Genomic DNA, 18,344 nt, shown 5'->3' on the forward strand with positions numbered 1-18,344 from the left:
TCTTTTCACAACCACTTAGTGTAATAATCTTTCATATGTTAAATTACTGGTTTTCCTTGCTCATGTAGCAGGGTTGTCATTAAGAGCCGAGGGCCGGGGATTTTCCCCGGGTACTAAGAGAGTGGCCCCCGGCTACTTTTATTGGAAAATAGAACAAAAATAGAACCAAAAGAAATCCCTAGCCGTTTGATTCCCCAGCTACTTGCTGTATTTACCCGGCAACTTGAAATCTTAGTGACAACCCTGTGTAGAGTGATTTATCTGATCGACAATGTAATCCTTAAATCACCAAAAAATGATTATGGTTAGTGCTTCCTGATGAAATTTGTGCAATATCTTCTTTTGTGTATGGGTGGAGGAACTGCTTTTTAAAAAATAAAAGATTAATGTAACATCCTTACATTATTTACAGGTCCATGGCCAGCTGTGTTGTTTGGCGCATGTGCACTGGAAGGGCGCGGAGCCTCAGGGGTAGTGTGCACAGAACTTGTGTTGCCTTGGAAACTACTTCTAGCATTTTGTTTGGGTTCTTCCTGTCTAGGAGTATCAGATACACCAAAAATATGAGACTTTGTACTTCCTCCCCTTGGAGCACTGCTTGGTCGACCACGACGACCACTGGGTGGTCTTTGGTGTCTTGAGGAGGAGGTGCCTGTAACAGACAAGTCTGCTTGATAACTGCTTTGCCAGAAGCTCATTTCAAAGTTACCATGACTATATAAACACACTTTGAGGCAGCAGTATCGAGATAGCAACGCAGAGAACAAATTAAGCCGCCGATTTGACTAACCAAAGAGAAGCAACTCTTGACCATGCACAGATGACTTAATACTTGTCAACAACTGATAATCATCAGTATTTTTCGCAGTTGAAGGACCAAAAAAACCCCATATCTTTCTTTTAACAGCCTTCAGTCCAAGATTCACGTACGTAATAAGAAACAATGCCTGTCATCAGTGACTGTCACTGTGTTCGGGTTTCAGTGAAGTTGCCCTCGCACCATTTCCCGCCATGGACATGCGAAGCACCTATTCTTACGCTTCCATGTTGTGTTCCTTTGGTGTGCTATAGTAATCTAAACAAAAAACACTTCAACCAAGAGACAGGAGCCAGGACACAAACCCAAAACACGTTAACGACCAAGGGCTTCCGAGCAACAACGAACGAATCAGCGCTGCAGTGGAGACACGGCTACCAAGGGTCTAAAAAATTCTTCATATAATGTTCTCCCAGGTGTCAACATTGTGGACACATTGTTGGTTCCAGCGGGAAGGGGTGGTGGGGTGGGGGGGTTAACGAGCAAGCTCTCATGGGGCTCCCGCGGGCAGCCTGCGAGTAAGCTCTCCATTTGGGGGATATCACGAAAAGTAGACGTGCGAGAGGCAGGCCCAAATAGGGGAGCTTGCTCGCAGGATGCTTGATCGCGGGCTATCAGATCGCCTGTCCAGTTATTTTTTCAAACGACTAGTCACAGCACAGCCTAATCCCTAGGCGTTCTCGGCTCGGTCAATCCTGGACTCTACCGTGAGCTGTGACGTCACCGAGCACAGCAGTCAGTCGCCACCCTGCCAGCAGAGCTTTTCTCGATTTATAGCCTGGTCGCAGACACTCTAAACCTTCTGTTTAGAGGATAGAGGGCCTGCTGCAACGCAGGCTAACTCGAGAAAGACTCTGCTGCTCGGCTCCTGGCTGCGTGAATCGCGTAAGATCTTTGTTGATCATGCGCGGCATCTTGTTGATAGGATATAATTTCCAACCAAGGCCTTATAGCCGTGCACTTGATGTAGTGGGCTCAGTTAAGCTCAATTATGGCTCGACTTAGCTGTTTTAACAATAAACGATGATAGCACTCGAAAAACCAGTTTGCCGAGAGAAAACAAGGTTGACTACCGCGTCCAGAATTTCGGGATGCAGCGACTTCAAAGGCTTGACGCGATTCTGGAGACTCTTCTCCAAGGGTGGTCAGCACTAGTTATAACCTGCAAATATGCCACAATTTGTAAACTACTCAATATAAGTAGTGATAGGAGTCAGGGCTCCTGGCAGCTTCTAAGCGCGCGGTCAGAATTTGTATAAAATGTGCTATATTTTGTAATCTATGCCTTTAAATGGGCAAGTTAGAAAACCTAAACCAGTCTAGACGGTTTTTTATTTGTTCCTTTTGCGAAAAAAAAATGAAAGGATAAATAAATAAATAAATAAATAAATAAATAAATAAATACGATAACGACTTATTCTAAATTTAAACTGTTTAAGAAGTTTCCTAATTTCTAAACCGTTCATTCAAAAATTTGTTGGAAGTTCAATACTCATACATTTGAATCTTGTCAGGAACTCAAGATTTTTTCTTGTCCCATGCTCATGGCATTATCAAATCTGATGAAACCGAGCTTAGTCAGTTCACAAGTTGTTCTTTATTTATGACCTCGTTGAATTTCAATTTTGGAGAGAACATGTTCCAGCCTGCATCCACCAAGAGGAGGTAAAACGAAGATAACAGTTTTCAGAAAACCTACCCATACAGACCAATATAACCAATGATAAGGACAAGAAGAAGGAGGGAGATCGACCAAGTTAAATCCGCACTTCGATGCAAGAAGTGTGTCATTGTACCCACGTTCCCCAGGCCACTTTTCTGCATTCGCTACGGAAAAGGAAAGGGTGTCCGCGTTTGCCCGTGTTATAAGAGGCAGTGCCTACCTAGTCGTCTGCCTAGTCCCCGTGGGGCGTCTTCCCAGGCCTTCTCGGTCAATGCATTTCTGTGGCGTATCAGAGACGAACGGCTGGGACCACGGGACCCAAAACCCATCGGCCGCGCGCAATAATGAGGCCTAGGGACTAGGCAAGGGCGGTCCTACGTGCGAGACACCTATGAGCATATGAACACATCATCAAGATAATTGGGGAGCCCCTATCTGGTTCAGGTCATTAAGAAAAGCGCAGGCTGGTTTCGTTTGTTTTATCATGGTATCCCCTGTTAGTCTTGTATGCTCAACCTTACAGCCCGCTCTCTGTAGGTAAATTGATTTTTCCTTTTTATATGTTTTTATATTTTTTAAGTCCCGACAACTGTGGTCACATTTAGATCACAACAGTATTAGTGCGAACTGCCGAGTAGCGGCATCACCCGACAGCAAAATCGTTTTATTTCACCTCTGTAAGTTTCCTCAGTCAGGCAACAGAAATGGGTAAAATGAGATTATTGCTATGTTTTATCTCTACAATTTCTGGTAATGAATGCACACCGAAAGCAGTAATTACTAAGAGCAAGACAAGTGGAAAACCATGTTCTTTGTCGGCTGTTCTTGGTTTAATGCTCTTTTCATCTTGCTTTACTAAAGCACGCGATGCCATAGGACCATATTTTATATTTTGAGAGACATTAGGAATTAGAAATTTTCAAGATTGTTACTTGGCAGTCCGCGAGAAACCCGGATCATTCGCCTAACCTCGTAAAAAGTCAATTATTATCATTTTTACTTTAAACATTTACAAGAAATTAATTTATCATGAAAAACACTTGATATGTAAGCAGATCGATTCCTGCTCGGGATTGAAACAATTTTAAAATAACTTTGTTCTTTGAATTTGGCCTTTTTACAGGCCATGGCATATTAAATTGGAAACTGCTTTATTGAAGATAATTGTGCCTAAAATAAATGAAGTTTACTGAACAAAATATCAAAATGTGTCGGATGCTGACCTCAATTAGACAATGGGCCTATCTGGTACTGTATCATGAAGGCAAACTAATAATGAATGTCAGAAAAGCAAGAATAATTATAATCTTGAAGTCAATTTTGGATGCATGGTAAATAGGTTTTAATGCTGAAAAGGAAAGCCCCTGTGTAAAAAACATAACTAGAAAAGGGTTAAAACTCAATTCGCTCTCAACAATAAGCATCAAATGTTAGCCATTTTCAGTGCAAGAATAGAAGAGATAGCTACATTCCAGTACAATGCGATGATCATTCTTCATTGTAATTCTTCGGCTTTGCAGTTCGCATATATGATTTTCATATATTCAAAACTTGATCATCCTTCATTTCATACAATTTTTTTTGTTATCTTTCAAAGAGAGATGGTTGTTTTAAGATTTAACAGAAATTGCTTGCCTCTTGTGGCGACTAGCAACAATATATTTTTATCGCAAAGTCGGTTTAGTTTTTCTAATTTTAAAAACTTCAGTAGTATTTTACTTTGCATAAACTTATAATCCCGCGACTTTACTACTTTTGTTGTAAAGTCTGACCTAGTAAGTCTATTGAACTTATATAATTACCAGGTACATAATACTTTCTTCTGTTATGCAGAAGTTCAATTAAAATACATCCCCGTGGTAACTTTCCTTATTATATAAATATGTTTTTAAAATTTTTGGTGTTCTCTTGGTAACATTACGCTTTTTAATACAATACATGTAAGTTGCAAATTCTTCCTGTTTTGATGATTTTAAACTCGACCTTACCTTTCCTCAGTTTTAACAGGAAAATTGCCATTAACTTTATTCTTAACGTTCTAGCCTTTTTTTCTGCCCTGCGAGCAGAGGCCACATTTTTGCGTTGAGATCTGGCGTGCGATCACACACCTTGCCTACAACCGTTCAATGGCGTCCCGTTCTAGACCACTTTGGAACTGAAATTGTGTCAATCCTGAGTCCGCGAATGAACGCGGACCATTTTGCGTTCCCATAATTTCCTAATGCCCGCTAAATTACACAGACCATCAGGCCTCAGTTGTTAATCCTTGGATAACACTATCCACTGGTAGGTTTTTGTACCGCATTTGTAAATTATGCTTTTGTTTCCCCTCTAAATTGCTCCACCTCAATGCTACATTTTTTTTCCACTAAAATACTCGGTCTCCCCCGAAAAAGTCACCAAAATGCTCAATAATGCTTATCATACAGAGGCCTTTGTAATTAATTTTCACGCCAAAAAACATATCAATGGTAAGACAACAACATATGCAAGTTAATGGTTTTCAGCGTGCAAAGATAATACTCTATTTTCTGGTCAGAACTTCCGGATCCCCGTTGGAATAGAAAGTAACTACCCCATGTCTAAATCTCCAGGATGTAATGTGTCCCATGAGAAATTCTTTACTTAACTCTTCAACTCTTTTATTCTTTTACAGTTCTCAGAGTACTGGTATTGGATTGAGACGATGCTTTATTCTTCTAACAACTGTATGCGTGTTTTTAGTTATACTCAGTGCATCACTGTTTCGCGAGAACCAAAACGAGCCAGATAAATACAAGAACCCTTTAAACGCGGCTGTTGCTCACATAACAAGGCCTTCGCAATCCTCCCCGTATATGGCTCAACAAACAAACATGCCCTCGTCTAAAAAGCCTTTCATATATCTCACTCAAACCGGGAAATGTCTGCCTCCTAGCCTGGCCTCCTCTGCAAAGATTGGTGACCCAGAGACTTGCAAATGTGATGTCATCGTCCTAAGTTACAAGACCGAGTGTGAAGACAGAAATCACCCACCACACATCTCTTATATATTTGATGCGACAACCACTTGGGCTTCAGGCCGCAATTTGCTGTTCTTTAATGCTTCGAAAAGAGCAACAGCCTATCATTACTACATCTTTATTGATGATGATGTAGTTCTTGGTTTCAATTCGTTCACTCCCCCAAAAATGAGAACGTTGCAGCCATTCAGGGTCTTTGAAGAATGGCTTCTGGATTACGAGCCGGCTTTTGGTTTTGCGAACTATCTACATCATGGAGCAAGATGGACCTTCAAAAAGAGAGAGAAGCTATGTGGTATTGTAGAAAAATCCTTAGTTATACCTATAGTATGGTTTGATGGTTGCCTCAACGCTTACCATTACCGAGCTGTGGGGCATATTTTACCCTATCCCACATTGGATAAGGGTGAAAGTTGGTATATACCCAACAAGCATATCATGTCCGCTGTAGAACTAACATTCCGAGGACAAGCGATGATGCTTGTTCCTGTCGGTATTTCTAACATAAAACATCGAGTGTATCCAAGGAAAGCAACCGTCGGTCAGATGGCAAAGTATTGGCGTGAGTTCATCGAGAAGATCCAAGAAAAAGCACCTTTAGTTTATAGGAATCGTTCTCTATGGAACGAGTTTAAGGAAGGGCTTGGGAAACATATGCACAGCTCGTCAACGTATTGTATGAATGCAACCCGTCATCTTCCCATCATACCTTTTGCGCATTTTAACCGTAAAACCTCCAAGGTTTGAAACATAGAAACTGGCTTCACATAGCTTAGTTCCCAGGCAATTTCACTATTTCGCGCGCGTCCAGTCTGACGTCACCTGATGAAAATCAGTCGGTAGTACCCAGCACCGTGAGAGGATGGGTTTGCGTTATCTTTGGACATACAGATCTCTCCCTTATTGGGTTATTTGGAGACGATGAATGTTTTTCTAGTCTACGCTTTATGATTTCATGAAACTGTTCACGATAGACGGTGTTTTAAGAGAAGCATTTAGCAAACTGAACATATCTTAGAACGTAGATTTGTTAAACGTTAGCTAAACTCCTTTTAAATAACCGGACTAACTGTTCGGAACGATAGTAAATAGAGCAAATGAAAGGAAATAAAAGAGCGAGATAATCTAACTCAACCGAATTAGATAAAATGACGAAAATTAACTATGAAATTAATGCTCATGCAAACCTTGTTAGCCATCAAGTGGACAGAGATAAAACTATTTTCTTTTGACATCATAAAACATTTCAAGAAATGGGACAGTTCGTCGCCAGTTTCTTCGACACAATTTTTTTTCAGCTTGTTGAGAGTTAGAATGTGGACTTTACCCCCAACATTAGAGGTTCCTTTACTAAGCCGTTCGAGTCTATGAAAATATATTTGCATTATCGGGATAGTGTCATGCTATACCGTGGTCGTGAGTATTGAAAACAGCGTGGTCGTATAACAAGACCAATTTAAGCACTTGAGCTCCGCGGTTTAGCTCCACGGTTTTAGCTCCACGGTTTAAGCTCCGCGGTAAGGCCGGTGCCCTACGCATGCGTACAACAACATCACCCCGGTAGAGGGAAAACTTTTTCGCGGTTCCCAACTTACAGCTACCACTTGCCTACGGTGGGGCTGGCGCTTACAGCAGTGCTTTTGAACTCACCGAGATCGTGACCGGCGGGGTCGATAATCGCAAGTAAGACCTCGCTTAGGGTCTGGAAAATCCTAAAAAGGACGAAACAGCTGTCCATGGCTGCCACTACCAAACCACTACCAGGGTGATATGGTTGTGCGCACGCACAGTAAGGTAATGGTCATACCGCGGAGTTGGTACATGTGCTTCAGTGCGTAAATCGGTATGGTATAACAAGGGTGTCGTAAAACAGAAAATGAAAAAGGAAATGACTGGATTTTTCTTTGGGCCAGAGAAAGTCCCCGCAAAAGCTTGCGAAAACAGCCGGCGACATTTCGCGACGCCACCACTAGTCTCCTTCGCAGCCGTTATTAGGGTCATCACGCAACGCCCCTCCCCACTAAGTGGGAAGGAGAGTTACGTGACGACCCTAATAACGGCTGCGAAGGAGACTACGCCACCACTGGCTTCCTCGCAAAATAACGTCTGAGGAACGAGCGCAGAAATCTCTTCCTGATGACGCCTCACTAGCAAGTCTCAGGCTATGGTCGAATGGCGGTGTTCCATAAACAGTAATCATTAAAGACCTGAAACGTTATGGAAAAATACATATTTTCCAAGCTGTTGATGTATGAGCCTAAGTCACCCGTTTTCTCTCCTGACACATTACCCAACCAAACCAACACTGCGAGTAAAGGCTACATTTTCGCGGTGTGAGCTGGCGTGCGAGAAGTAGCTACTTTTTGCACGCCAGCTCACACCGCCGGCGAAGATGTAGCCTTTGCTCGCAGCGTAAACAAAACCGGACTTTTAAGAAGTCTAAGAGAAAGAAGTGACTACTCATCGCATTTACCACACTGCCACGTCTACCACAGGCGCTGTCCATAACGATATATAGACAAAAAAGGTTTCTTTTTATTTTATTATGACAACCTCCACAGATTTTGGATACAGACAAGCAGAATGGAACACGCAAGAGCTGTTGCTTTTCTGTGCGTTGCTGTAGGCGTATGTGTTCGGTTACAGACCGTAATGGTGACAAGAGTCAATTCACGACCTTACGGATATTTACAAAGACGTTAAGGTCCGGTAACAGTACAACTGAGGTCCATGAACATCGTGGAACCTCTCTCGGTGCTGCTTCTTAGCGTGGCAACGGTTACTTCTACGCAAGCGCCTATTCCAGGTCTTGTTGGAGTAGAGTGCTAAATGTCTAAGGCATAGTCAACACTTTCTGTTTGCAGTTTGGAACGGGTGTGATTGGTCAACGTAACCCGCTGACCATTTGCTCTGAACGCGCAGGCGTTCCGTGGAGTGTCAAAAGACGTTTAATGCGCCGAACAAGAACTTGGATAAAACCGACTCGGGTGCGTCCCTTTCCGTGCGTCTAAAATTCAAAGAAAAAAAAAACGTTACATCTTACAATGAAAGTATACATAGAAAAAACAAGGGATCAGGAAAGGATAGTATACACTCAGATGAGAGCAACGTTACATGCATGTTCACAGAACAAGGCAAAACCCTTAGCATCAATCTACATTGCGTTCTACCTTAATATGGTATATTGTTAGGTTCTTCTGGCACCTATATATATACATGTAGCGTACAACGAAAACGCAGAAGTCTTCTTCCCCCCCCCCCCCCCCCCCACACCCCCTTTGCGCCTGGTACGCAAGCTACAAGTCGTAAAACCTGGTAATCTGTAGCCACGTGGAGCAAACCTACCACAATACTGTTACACACCGCCGAAGTTATACACGTACCGTAAACTGCCGCTTTTAAGCCCTGGGATTATACATCTCCGTAAGGGGTTTTAGGAAGGCTAATAAACAGAGGGGTTTATATCCGAGGGGACTTGTAACCACAATAGAAAAAACGCTTCGAAGCAAGTGTATCAGTGCTGATCAGAACACGTTTTGTATTTACTGGTTTTTAACCTTCAAGGCTTCATAAGTAATCGAATTCATATCGATACAATTTAGAGGGGACTTATTCTCGGGTAGCCTCCCCGCAGACGTCCTTTGGGGTTCGTTTGTCACGCATTCATTTCTCGAATGCGTGACAAAAGAACCCCAAAGGACGTCTGCGGGGAGGCTAATAATCGGGCTTCTTTTCCTGTTTACAGCCAATCGGCCTTTGACTGGGGGGATTATAGGTATGTGTGGGGTCGGAGCTTGAAACGGCAGTTTAAGATATTCAGTCGGTCCCGAAGTCTAGCACACATCCTTATCCGCACACATGAATAGAGCAAGTACAAAGCGACAATACACCCTGCCTGCCATATTTCAGTACCTGTTCAATTTCAATGAGCTTTTTCAAAAACGCCTCTGTCAGGGTACTTATGGATTCTCTTTTAAGCTACAAGGAAAGTGCAATATACTTTTAGTACTACTGCAGCGAGCCGGGAGCATTAACCTTGCCTATGAAACAAAAATCATAGACATAAGAGAAACAAAAGAACTCCTTTTAGATAGCCTGCGAGCAAGTTCTCCGGGGCGCTCTGGAGGTGGGGCGGGAAGAGCCCTCCCCCCACCCCCTCCGCCCCGGAGGGCTTGCTCGCAGGCTACGTTTTACACGACGTAAACACATTACCCGCGCAATGTGAACACCATGACCGTCTAAATTTGTGTACGGAAAATTTGACCGAGACGGTGTGAACACCGTAACAGTCTAAATTCCTGTACTACAAAGGCACGGCTGCATAAATGCGTGGTACCCCAGCTGGGAGATGCCACTTTGATTTGCTAAAGTAGCGCTCTGATTCGTGAGTTGCGTGTAAACAGAGCGAAAATATTGAAACGTTCCTTGTGAACGGTCAAATTGTTCAGTCCGCTGCCTTCACTCCTGGCAGCAAAAAAGGTCGCCCACTGAGAGACACAGTTGTGCGCAGCTTTCGTATCTGCAGTGGAATGTTTATAGTCTATTTCCCGTAAGAATTATCGAGATCGAGCGTTTACTGTAACAATACGCCATCTTGGCTTCAAAATTAACAAATGTGCTTAAGGGGGCGCGGTAAGTCTTGAGAGGAACTCGCATCCCTCCCTTTACCGTTATAAACCCTGGGGCCTGTTTCTCGAAAGTCCCGGTGGCTTTTCGGCCCCGGAAAGCTGTTTTGTGTTTGCTGTTTTTACCTTCAAGATCAAAGTTTTAATAATATTGACAATAATACAACGAAACTGTCAGTGAACGAAGCAAAATTGACTAGTTTGTGAGCTAGGAACTGTGCTACTACTCGACACGTTTTGATAGTTTAAAATCTGCCTTCGGGCCCGAAACTTTTCCGTGCCTTTCGAGTAACGAGTCCCTGACGCATGTCATTCGGAATATATGAAACCGAGATGGTAAAAAGCGAATGCTCGACTTCGGCGATCATACAGAAAAATAGAGGACTGTAAAAACGCTACGTTTTCCGCCACAAATTTGCTCTATTCATCATCTTAATGTACACTGAAACCTAATTTCTGGATAACTTTAAACAATAAACCACACTGCAGACTAAATTATCAGTGGTAAAATGCAAACATTTAGACTGAAGCATTCAGGTGCATGCACGATTGCACGTTAAATGGCCTATGTTTATACTATTCCCAAACGAGTGTTACTTACAGCATCTATTTCCTCTCGCGTTACACCACCCCCAACTCCAGCAGAAGCTTCGTGACCAGGATCAGATGAAAACGCAGAACTCCTGGAGGGTGACGCCCAGTCTGGTTACATAAATAAACGAACACTTATTACTTTGACTGAATCACCAAGATAACAAAACGCCAAATGCCGAAGGCTCATGGCAAAAATAAGTTAGCGCTGCGTCTTGTTTCTGATGCCCTTCAGTATACTTAGTATAGGCGAGTGGAATTTGAGACAATTTTGAAATATCACGAGTGGTATTTATGCCAAATATCACGTACAAATCATGCTATTATTTGTTTATACAACTACCCGCAAAGGTTTTGTAATTTTCACATGCAGGTATTTCAAATTAAGCTGAAATACCACTGCTCCAACCCAACCAAATTAGAGAAATTTCTCATGAAGTAGTATAATTAGTAAAACGCGATTGAAAGCCTTACGGTGGACAGAAAGACATAATCAATCAACGCAGTGCAGAGAAAAATTCAATGTAGCCAAATATTTAAATAGGCACGGAAGGTGAAGGATCAAATGTTTAGAACCGACAGAGATTCAAAATTTTGCATTTTGCTGTGGTGGCTGCGGTGGTAACGGGGTAACTGCGCACGGGTTACGGCTGCAAAGGAGTAATAGCTGTCTATGTTCTTTTCTAAGTTAGCAGATAACTTGACAAGAATCCGAACTCGTAAGCGAATACCTTGTAGTCTTCTCATACGACTTCCGGCCAGCGTTGGACCAGCAAGCATGCGCCGTTCTTCATCTGATGGGATGCAATGCAAGAAGTAAAAATCCAAGTGACGCCATATAATGAATAAACAGTTCTCGATAATGTCTGTTGTAAAAGAGTTAAGGTTAAAAATACGTTCCGACCCCATACCGCAGTCGAACCGCTTGTATCAGTGATGTCACTACTGCTCTGTCTCAGATCTAAGGTCTTAAGACAAAGGAAGGCTCCACTATACATTGTAATGGTAAGAGCACTCTCCACCCGTCAAACTGGCCCGGGTTTGTGTCTCGAAGGCGATGCCGTATATGAGTTGTTGTTGGTTCTTTCCCTTGCTCCGAATGGTTTTTCTCAAGGACCTGCGATCTTCCCTTCTCCTAAAAAAACATCACTTCTTATAACCAACGATCAGGCGGCTCTTCTTCCCTTTTTCTTAGGGGAAATGAACGCCCGATCCCAAGCCACATTTCTAGATTGCAATTTGATCTGTTGAGTGTTCCTAGGGTATTATCAAAGGATACATAGTTGAGAAGAAATTTCACGTCCCTTGAACTGCACGATCTGTGTGAGACATTTTTGAGCCAGCTGATGCCTCTGTTGTGTGGTGAGTCTTTCTTGTACTGATCCATTAAAACGAGATTGACTAAACTGAAGGTAAACAAAACTATTAACGAACGTTTTCAAGAATGTGAAGCAATATATTTATCAAAGCACTCGTTCAGTCAGACATACGTGGGCAAATTCGTGTTTTGAACTTTCCTACTTCAGTGAAATCCCAACTTAACGAATTATAGACAGCAAAACACCAAGAAAACGAACTTTATTAAATTCTCAACTTCGGATAATGCATTCCCAGCTTTCTCATTGGTTCACTGGATCTCGGTCATCATCCATTGAATATACGCTTGACATTATATGGAAAATGAGTGCTACAGCGACAGTAATTCTCTATTAACGTTCATAACCGCTCTGTACCTCTCTCAGTTCATCGCTGGTGAGTTCTGTCAGGTTCTGTAGCTTCAACCGCGCCTGTGAGTACAACTCAGCCGTCTGAAAGATCTGTTCACTACATTTCTTCATGAACGCCACAGGCAGTCCAAGGCTAACAGGTCGGTGGGACGAAACAGCGGCGGAGGAACGAACAGCTACAGCGGGTACAAGACATGAGAGTTAATAAAAGAGGCAGAAGGGACAACAAGAACTCCCATAACCCACAGTTAGAACCTTTATCTGTCAAGTGCAGTGTTCTAGTGCCAATTCTAGATTCTAGATAACGCATAATTAGCGGTCTCCGCATTTAGCCCTTCTACACATGTCACTACCGTCGCTTCCTGCTCAATATCGTGAACTAATTCACCAGTCTCGATCGTGGTTTCTGTTTCCTTAGTCACCATCAACAAAGCTGATTAAAACTATATGTTTCAAGATAGCTTATCCCCCAGTTGCATAAATAAATGACATTTGGAAAACTATCACGCATTTAATTACAATAGTTACATCGAAATTTTGCGCGTTATTAATTTTTTACATTATTATTAGTCATTATAAGACTTTGCGATCTGCTTTAGCAAAGCGCTCGCTTTGTTTGGATGCGTTTCTTGACGTTACGAAAACCACTGTTGGTTAGCTGTAAACTGTGTGTATTGTTCGTTATCTTCACTTGAATGATTAAACGATTATTTTTAAAAATTAGGTTATTTGATGATTGTACCATACGCATTATGACAAAGAAACTCCCCATTCCCCTAATGTTGTTAATTCATTTGCTTACCATCTCTGGTGAGACGAGCATCGCGTGATAATGAGTCGGTAAGACTTGGTGAAAACAGCGCTTGGCAGTGAGAGCCAACAGAACCTAAGGGGGACCAGACAATATCAACAATAATTACAGGTCACTTGCCGGACGTCCGTAAAATGGCTTTTCTTAGTTCAAAAACGGACGCCTTCTAAGGAGAAGCTGGTCACCTTTACTCAAGCTCCATCAAGTAATGTTTCAGTATTGGCTTTTATGTCTGTTAAGTTTTATTCGGTGCGTACAGGTTCTATTAAACGGTCAAGAGGCACCGTACAAGTGCACTGCAACACCTGTGTATGGCTAGTAGTATAGAGGGCATAGAATATGCGGGATTTTTTTGCCGTATGAATGAACCAATGAGCATTTCTTATTATTAGTCAACTAATCGATGACATTACCGATCTAAAAAAACCTGTCAAACCGGTCATATTGGTCATATTTTAAGAACAGTCTGACGTGATCTTATTGAGTTGCCTCTTCATGACGTCACCTACGATATTATATTATCTCCGCCCACCACCCCCCTCAAAATTGTCTAGTTCGATGCTTACTGTACTACTGTGGCTTTCAAATTTTTTTCATTTGTTTCGACAAAGGCAGAGGTTTATTCATCTTGCTTCTCCTTGCCACACTCTTCTTTTTCTAATTCAGACTTATTTCCACTTTCAAGTAATTTTTACGTGCTTACGCGCACAACAATTACCTGCGTTAATAAAACGGCGATGTATGGAAGGCCCCGCGTTAAAGTGAACGTTGAGCGAGGTTCAACTTTTACTTTTACGCGGCACCTTCCATACATTGCCCTATTCTACTTACCCACGTAAATTTTACACGCGTAAGCACGCGAACATTTCTCGACGGAGGAAATCCACCTTAAGGTCGATCAAACTCAATCAAGCGATCAGTTGGACATTTCTGCCCCTCCCCCCACCCTTTCGCCTGCCCCTCGGAAAGGGTAACTGTGTGTGTGATGTTATACCCAGCTCAAACGTCGCATCTAATGCAAATGAACAAGAACAAAAGAAAACGTCAATATAGAGGAGAAAAAAAAGTATGTCAATACCTGTTAAAGACATCACGGTTTTACAATAGCCAACAATATTAGAGCAGATCCTTTGCAGTTTTTCGGTGGTTTCCATGGCTACCAAACTGTACTTGGCACCAGGCTCTTCGTTGTTTTCCTCCAACATAGATTTGATAATCTGCAAAAAAAAAGGATTAAAAATTTTCAACACAATTAGTCTGTCATTTAAGCGATGAAATCCCAACAAAATCAACGAACAAGACTGATGTGAGGGTGGATCATTTAACATTTAAGTTAAAAGTGTGTCTCTCTTTAAGAAAACAAAGTCGCATTTTGTAATGCAGGACGTGAAACAATAAAGTGTTTTTAAAAAGGTTGATTTTGTGGCCACCAGACAAAGCAGCGAACAACTATGAATTCAGAAAGGCAAATGTATTGAAGTTGATATCAGAGGAAATAAAAATACCAATACAGACCAAAACATGAATTAAGATAAGGTTTCTAAGATCTAAAAGTCAAGGGGGTAGGTGGAAAAACCTGGTTAAGCGAAATAGCTTCATAACGACAAGAAACCCTACAACATTGGAATCGGTATTTCTTTTACATTTAGGTGGGGAAAGAGATACTTTATACGACGATTTTCCTTTTTCGCTCCAAATACAACTTACTTTTTCCCAACTATCACTTGAACAGTATCTTGGAAACAACCCAATCATTAGTCGTTGGATTCTTGCCAGGGGTCCCCTGAGTTGGATTTGTTCTTGCCCCAGTTCTTCGTCAGTTGTTAAACTCGCCTCGGTCAGCCCCATGTTGCACATGATGCCTGTAACAAGCCCTACTTCATGTAACGAGCCTGATGTATGTACGGTGTGTCGGTCTTGAAGAATGCTGATAAAAATGTCCACATGGGCAACCACAAAGTGCAAAACCTACAATTAACAACTGCGTCACTAAGTGGAGGTTGACGCCAAGGATGTCCGGGGGCTTCCACTTTTGGCAAAGCCCGCCCCTAGACAAAGTTACACCCCCACGGCTGGCAAACCCGCGCCCTCCAGCCATGAGCCCCCACGCCAAGGGAGCCAGGCGCCTGTGACACGGATATATATAAGTGGAAAATAAAAGGGGGAAGGGGTGGAGGAAAAAGCACAATCTAAATCAAGACACTCTGGTTACAAGACGTTCTTATTAGTCTTCTCTCAATTTGCCTGCCGTGTGAGGCCGGAAACGTTGGACATCATATCAACGGACAAGACAACTTTGCCAAAACCACTAGCAACAACCCAGTTGGCTCAAAGGCCGATAAGCAAACACAAAAACATAAAATGGCAACCCACGACTGGGTCTACTTTCTTACAAACTACTTGGATGGTCATTTTCAGTGAATTTATTACTTATTTTTAGTCTTTTCAGCCCGTCTCTGAGAAGCCGATACAACAGCTGATATTAAAACAAATTATCCCAATTAGTATTACCGACATATCGAGACAACTGTAAAGGATATGCGTGTTGATGTTAGGAAAGTGAACACAAGGATAAACCTCTCATTTGCTTTTCTCTTCATACTATTTCCCACTTCAGAAACTCTAATAAGAATGAGTACAAGCTTTGGGATCGTTTGGGTGGCCAAGCGTTAGTTATATGATTGGTCGATGGCATTCAAGGCAACCAATCATAAGTACATAACGCTTGTCCAGCTAAACAATCCCAAAAGTCGTTGCGCCGAATGCTTGTACCCATTCCTTTCATAGTTTCTGAGTTGGGATTTACGAACCTTAGTAGCAGCCTCCCTGTGCTGTGATCCAAGTGACGTTAAGATGGCCAGTGTGACCTTGAGAGCTGGCATAAGTAGCTGTCTGTATCTGTCAATAACTGAGGGGACAAATGAGTCAGGCAGAGCAGAGCTCATGTCTTGATCGGGACCATGAAGGCTCCTGGACATCAAACCTACTGTCCTCTCACGCTCAGGCCTCTGATCAAGGAAGGTGCATTCTGCCAAACGTGATAATAGCCCCGCTTGAAGAAGAACCTTGGCGCCTTCTGCAGACTGTGCAATGCGGGTCAAAAGGGCCATTTTGGACTCGTAAATGTACAATGCCTGTTGCAAGAGAGAGCTACGCCATCAATCAACACATCCTTTACGATAATGCCAATCTTCTGTAGTTAATCTAGGATATGAATCTACGTAGCAATAAAACGAGGCTCCAAGTTCTTTGTTAGCACGTCTCCAGAGTACCTATCTATCCACAATTTTTATCCGCAGCTTTTTCTATCTTAGCATTTAGTCTAGAACGCTAGGAAAAGCCATTAACAGGTTGAACCCTTGTACGGGTAAAAATGACTCGACGGGTGAAGAAAGTCCTCGGATACATGACTGTGAAAGAGACAAGATACCGTAAAATTCCGAAAATAAGCCCCTCCAAATATAAGCCCCCCAAACTCGTAACGCAAAAAACCCTCCGTTAAATCGCCCCTCCAAATATAAGCCCCCCCGGGGGCTTGTACTTGGAAATTGCCCTCAAATACAAAGTAAAACAATGCCAAAACGGTAAATTTACTTCCAACTATAAGGCTAGCCCGAAAACGCAAATTTCCCCCCGTAGATAAGCCCCTCAAAAAGGGCCTTTGAAAAATATAAGCCCCGGGACTTATTTTCGGCATTTTACGGGAATCCAATCACTAGCCTGGGAAAAAAAAGCCGACATTTCGCGACACCACCCCATATTAATGACGTGTCACTTCCCAGATCTGAGTAGTTCTTCTAATTGGTTGAAGCACGTTCCCCACGCAGCACGACCAATGAGAAGTACTAGCCAGATCTGAGTAGTGACACGTCATCAGTATGGTATTCCTGCGCTCGTTTCTCAGACTTCATTTCGCCGGGAAACCAGTGGTGGAGTCGCGAAATGTCGGCTGTTTTCTCAGGCTATCCAATCACAAAAATCGTTAGGCGTTTGTGCTCAAAAGAATTCTAAGTTTTTTTGGAAGGTGGCAAGAATGATCTCAATGTGGCCATTCTCATGCATGCATCATGTTTACGTCAAACGGCAACGGAAATTTGTACAACGTGACCCAGTTTCCCCTTTCTTTGTCGTTTACTGTTCATTAGAGTGGTTTTCGTTTGAGTGTCGTAAAACCAAAACCAAAGTAATTACTCTGGCCAATCACATAGGACACAGTCAATACATTGAACCAATCAAAACTCGAAGTAATTACATGTGGCTGACGCAAAGCGCGGGAAAATGCATGCGAGCGCGTCACAATTGGCTTTGGTTTTACTTCTGATTGGATGAAAAGGTGGCGCGAATCTTTTAAGCCAATCGCATCGTGTAGAAAGTGCAAAACCAATTACTTTTCGACACTCAAATGAAAACCGCTCTATTTCTAACCCTTTACTCAACTTGAATCTGACGTTTGCCGTTAGCCGTATACGTGAAGCTTAAACTCTCTATTGTTACAAATGTGCTCTGTTTCTTTGAAAAGGCAACAGCAATAACTGCCTGCTTATAAACAAACGCTACAAATCCTATCTATGGCCGTGCATACCCCTTACAATACGATATTTTTAGACTTTAAAGACACCTTTCTTAACACCTAAAAGTAAAAGCCCCTAGGGCCGTTACCTTGAGGGGCTCAGGTGACGGGTTCAACATTGACTGCAGTATGTGGTCCTCATGAGCTACTCCCTCCACCATGTGCCTGAGGTATCCCTTAAGGCTGAGATAGTTCAACCAACGCTGTTGCCAGTCAACTGCAACTATTGCATCCAAAAGAGAAAATGCCAGCATCTGCATGAAAAACAGAACACTTTTTAGTTCCCTTTCCTACACGTAAAGCTTAAGGTTATGTTACACGGGACGATTCGCAACGATGATGTTTAGCGCCAAAATGTTGCGTTCAACGTTGATGTCGCGTAACATGGGTAGGCGGACGTTTTTCTGCACAATTTTGCGTTGCACGTTTTTGAACAGGCTCCAAAAGAGCAACGCTAAATCACGAACTTGGGCAAAAGAGACAGTTTGCAAGAGGCAAGTACTATGGCTACAATCTGTAGGCAGCCCAGGGTCACAGG

At 42.5% G+C, this 18,344-nt stretch overlaps 3 protein-coding genes across 5 annotated transcripts in view; 1 reads left to right on the forward strand and 2 right to left on the reverse strand.

The window, feature by feature from the left end:
* Window positions 1-1,146, reverse strand: part of LOC140933643 (calcyphosin-2-like) — a 14,558-nt gene extending 13,412 nt beyond the window's left edge. Inside the window, exon 1 of the mRNA XM_073383249.1 lies at window positions 402-1,146. Coding sequence (XP_073239350.1) covers window positions 402-698 — 297 coding nt within the window. The 5' untranslated portion in view covers window positions 699-1,146. The remainder of the gene's footprint in view (window positions 1-401) is intronic.
* A 3,998-nt stretch (window positions 1,147-5,144) lies between these two features.
* Window positions 5,145-6,428, forward strand: LOC140933646 (uncharacterized). Its single transcript, XM_073383252.1, has one exon. The coding sequence runs from the start codon at window positions 5,318-5,320 to the stop codon at window positions 6,227-6,229; it is 912 nt and encodes a 303-aa protein (XP_073239353.1). The 5' UTR covers window positions 5,145-5,317; the 3' UTR covers window positions 6,230-6,428.
* Window positions 6,429-7,997: 1,569 nt separating this feature from the next.
* Window positions 7,998-18,344, reverse strand: part of LOC140933637 (nuclear pore complex protein Nup205-like) — a 29,773-nt gene continuing 19,426 nt past the window's right edge. For 2 of the 3 annotated variants that reach the window (XM_073383241.1, XM_073383239.1), the window contains 11 exons: window positions 17,896-18,060; window positions 16,047-16,370; window positions 14,944-15,204; window positions 14,315-14,453; window positions 13,228-13,311; window positions 12,432-12,601; window positions 11,978-12,104; window positions 11,430-11,564; window positions 10,709-10,809; window positions 9,395-9,460; window positions 7,998-8,489 (listed from right to left, as the gene is read on the reverse strand). In XM_073383241.1, the coding sequence (XP_073239342.1) occupies window positions 8,367-8,489; window positions 9,395-9,460; window positions 10,709-10,809; window positions 11,430-11,564; window positions 11,978-12,104; window positions 12,432-12,601; window positions 13,228-13,311; window positions 14,315-14,453; window positions 14,944-15,204; window positions 16,047-16,370; window positions 17,896-18,060 (1,695 nt within the window). In that variant the 3' untranslated portion in view covers window positions 7,998-8,366. The remainder of the gene's footprint in view (window positions 8,490-9,394; window positions 9,461-10,708; window positions 10,810-11,429; window positions 11,565-11,977; window positions 12,105-12,431; window positions 12,602-13,227; window positions 13,312-14,314; window positions 14,454-14,943; window positions 15,205-16,046; window positions 16,371-17,895; window positions 18,061-18,344) is intronic. The other variant, XM_073383240.1, reaches the window with a different exon arrangement.

This window comes from Porites lutea, chromosome 4 (assembly GCF_958299795.1).
Source record: "Porites lutea chromosome 4, jaPorLute2.1, whole genome shotgun sequence".
NCBI lineage: Eukaryota > Metazoa > Cnidaria > Anthozoa > Scleractinia > Poritidae > Porites > Porites lutea.